Genomic DNA, 2691 nt, shown 5'->3' on the forward strand with positions numbered 1-2691 from the left:
AACTTGTTTTTCTCATTGTTCACCACTGTCATGCCTCCTTTCTTCGAGACTACCTGTACAGGGCTAACCCATGGTGAATCAGAGATCGGATATATCAAACCGGCATCAAGTAGTTTGATGACCTCTTTCTTCACAACCTCCTACATGTTGGGGTTCAAACGCCTCAGATGCTGTACTACAGGTTAACTTGTTTTTCTCATTGTTCACCACTGTCATGCCTCCTTTCTTCGAGACTACCTGTACAGGGCTAACCCATGGTGAATCAGAGATCGGATATATCAAACCGGCATCAAGTAGTTTGATGGCCTCTTTCTACACAACCTCCTACATGTTGGGGTTCAAACGCCTCTGATGCTGTACTACAGGTTTAAAGTCCTCCTCCATCAAGATCTTATGGGTACAAAAGGATGGATTGATCCCTTTTATATCCATAATCTTCCAAGCAATCGCCTTCTTATGCTGCTTCAGGACTTCAAGCAATCAATCCTTTTCTTCTTTTGACAATCCAGCAGAAATGATAACGGGCAAATGGGTCTCACCCTCCAAGAAAGCATACTCCAAATGATCTGGAAGCTCCTTAAGCTCAACCGAAGGTGGATCCTCAATAGAAAGGCGCGCTTTAGGCTCTGTAACGCGATCCACAACCTCAAAAACCTCGGGACACGGGGGAGACGTGTGACCTATCAGACAGGTCACCTCCTCAACCATTCGGTCCACACTGGGTGAACCAAAAATCTCCCCTCCTAGAAGCTGTGTGTCCATAACATCCTCCTCAAATGTAGCATAAAGATGATCACTCACATATGTATTGATAGTCTCAATAAAGTAGAGTGTATCATCTTGACTTTGTGAGTGTTGCATGGATTTCCCAATGTCAAAGGTAACCTCCTCATCATCAACCCTAAGAGTAAGTCTACCGGTGCAGACATCAATCAAGGCTCTCGCAGTGGCTAGGAATGGGTGACCTAAGATAAGTGGAACATTTTTGTCCTCATCCATGTCTAGAATCCCGGAATCGACAGGAAAGACAAACTTGTCGATTTTCACCAGCATGTTCTCAACTATGCCTCGAGGGTACTTCACTGAACGGTCGGCTAGCTGAATGCTCATACGAGTCGGCTTGGGCTCGCCCAAGTCTAGCTTAGCAAAAACCGCATATGGCATGAGGTTTATGCTAGCTCCAAGATCAGCCAATGCATTGCTGACCGACAAACTACCAATCAAACACGGGATAGTGAAACTCCCAGGATCATTCATCTTCTTCGGTAGTTTGTTCTGAAGAACCGCTGAACACTCCTCATTCAAGGTCACCTACGAAAGCTCCTCAAGTTTCTTTTTGTTGGTGTAGGATCGTGTAAGGACCCGAACGAGTCGTTTAGAGGAGTTTTGATCTATTTCAGGTGCGGAAAACAAGAAACCGACTTAGAAACAGCTTGTTCTTCACGTTAAACACTTGTTTGATTGATTTAACAGCTTATACAATCACTGGATAAACCGGCAGCACTTCGGTATCCAAAATCAGAAAAAGTTGCTAATGATTTCGCTTGTAACCTATATATAGTACACAGATTCCGCTTGAAACACACCAACAACACTTCAAGCGAAATAACAAATGTGGTGATTCCACTTGAAAGTGACCAAGGTTATTTCAAGCGGAATAGCATATTCAAGCGAAATCAGCCTTAACACAACCTTAAACATCCTATTTTCTCGTACAACGTGCCCTGATCTAACCTATCTAGCATAAGACTTGATACAAGACGAAGTCGACAGATGCATGCACTAACAGACTCCCCCTCAGATGTTGACGAGTCATACGGTGTTGAGTCTTTGCAACTTCAGTCTTTATTAGTCTCTGGGCTTCACTCTTACTATCAGCATCAACAGACTCCCCCTAACAATGTGTTGGCATTCCTTAAGTTCATCAGCATTATCTGCTTCAGGATCGTAATCTGGCTTTCATAGGTTCAAGATCGTTTCTTGGCTCAAACTTTGTCCACAGAATCGAAACCTGGCACATGCTCTATCCACAGCATCCTCAGGTATCGGAAACTAACTCTTTAAACACAAACTTCTCAGGATCGATCAACCTGGCTCAGCTATACACCTGCACGATCTCTACCTCAAATAAATTTCACACATTTACTCATTTCAAATATAGATGTATGCACTACTCAAACTCCCCCTCAAGATTAACTCTATAATCTTGATGAACCACTTGTAAAAATGATTAAATCACATTTGTTTTCAAACACAGATTCTCCTACACAAAAATGTCATCATGTTTAGCACTTGGAATTTTGAAAATCAGCTTTTCAATCACCAGTTGTCAAAAATCTTTTTGGATTTTTTAAAAATTTAGGCTAAATCACACTAAAAATCTTTTTGGATTTTTGATTGTAAAGAAATGCAGTAAACAAATATTTACAGACAATATTTTTGTGAGTATGTGTAAAAGGATCATATCAGTTTTTGAAACAAATCACCAACACCGTTAAGCTTCATTTCATTTTAAGTTCTAAACAATTCACTTAGATTGTCAGTATATAGGTCCACTTATATTTTCACACAAAGTTCAATTGTTTCGAGATACGATATTAATGTCTTAATCACTTAAACTTATTCTCGTGTCCTACCACTTGAATATACTCCCGTATCCAGATCCCAATATTCAGTCTTACAGGTGAGTAT

The 2691-nt window shown here is 40.9% G+C and overlaps 1 protein-coding gene across 1 annotated transcript; it reads right to left on the minus strand.

The window, feature by feature from the left end:
* Positions 1-480: 480 nt before the first annotated feature.
* Positions 481-1257, minus strand: LOC110900652. The gene has a single exon (XM_022147532.1). The coding sequence runs from the start codon at positions 1255-1257 to the stop codon at positions 481-483; it is 777 nt and encodes a 258-aa protein (XP_022003224.1).
* Between the last annotated feature and the right edge of the window lie 1434 nt (positions 1258-2691).

Source organism: Helianthus annuus, chromosome 3 (assembly GCF_002127325.2).
Source record: "Helianthus annuus cultivar XRQ/B chromosome 3, HanXRQr2.0-SUNRISE, whole genome shotgun sequence".
NCBI lineage: Eukaryota > Viridiplantae > Streptophyta > Magnoliopsida > Asterales > Asteraceae > Helianthus > Helianthus annuus.

What these genes read in the sequence shown, in the direction of transcription:
- LOC110900652 (XM_022147532.1), bottom strand. Translation starts at nt 1,257, where the DNA reads ATGAATGATCCTGGGAGTTTCACTATCCCGTGTTTGATTGGTAGTTTG.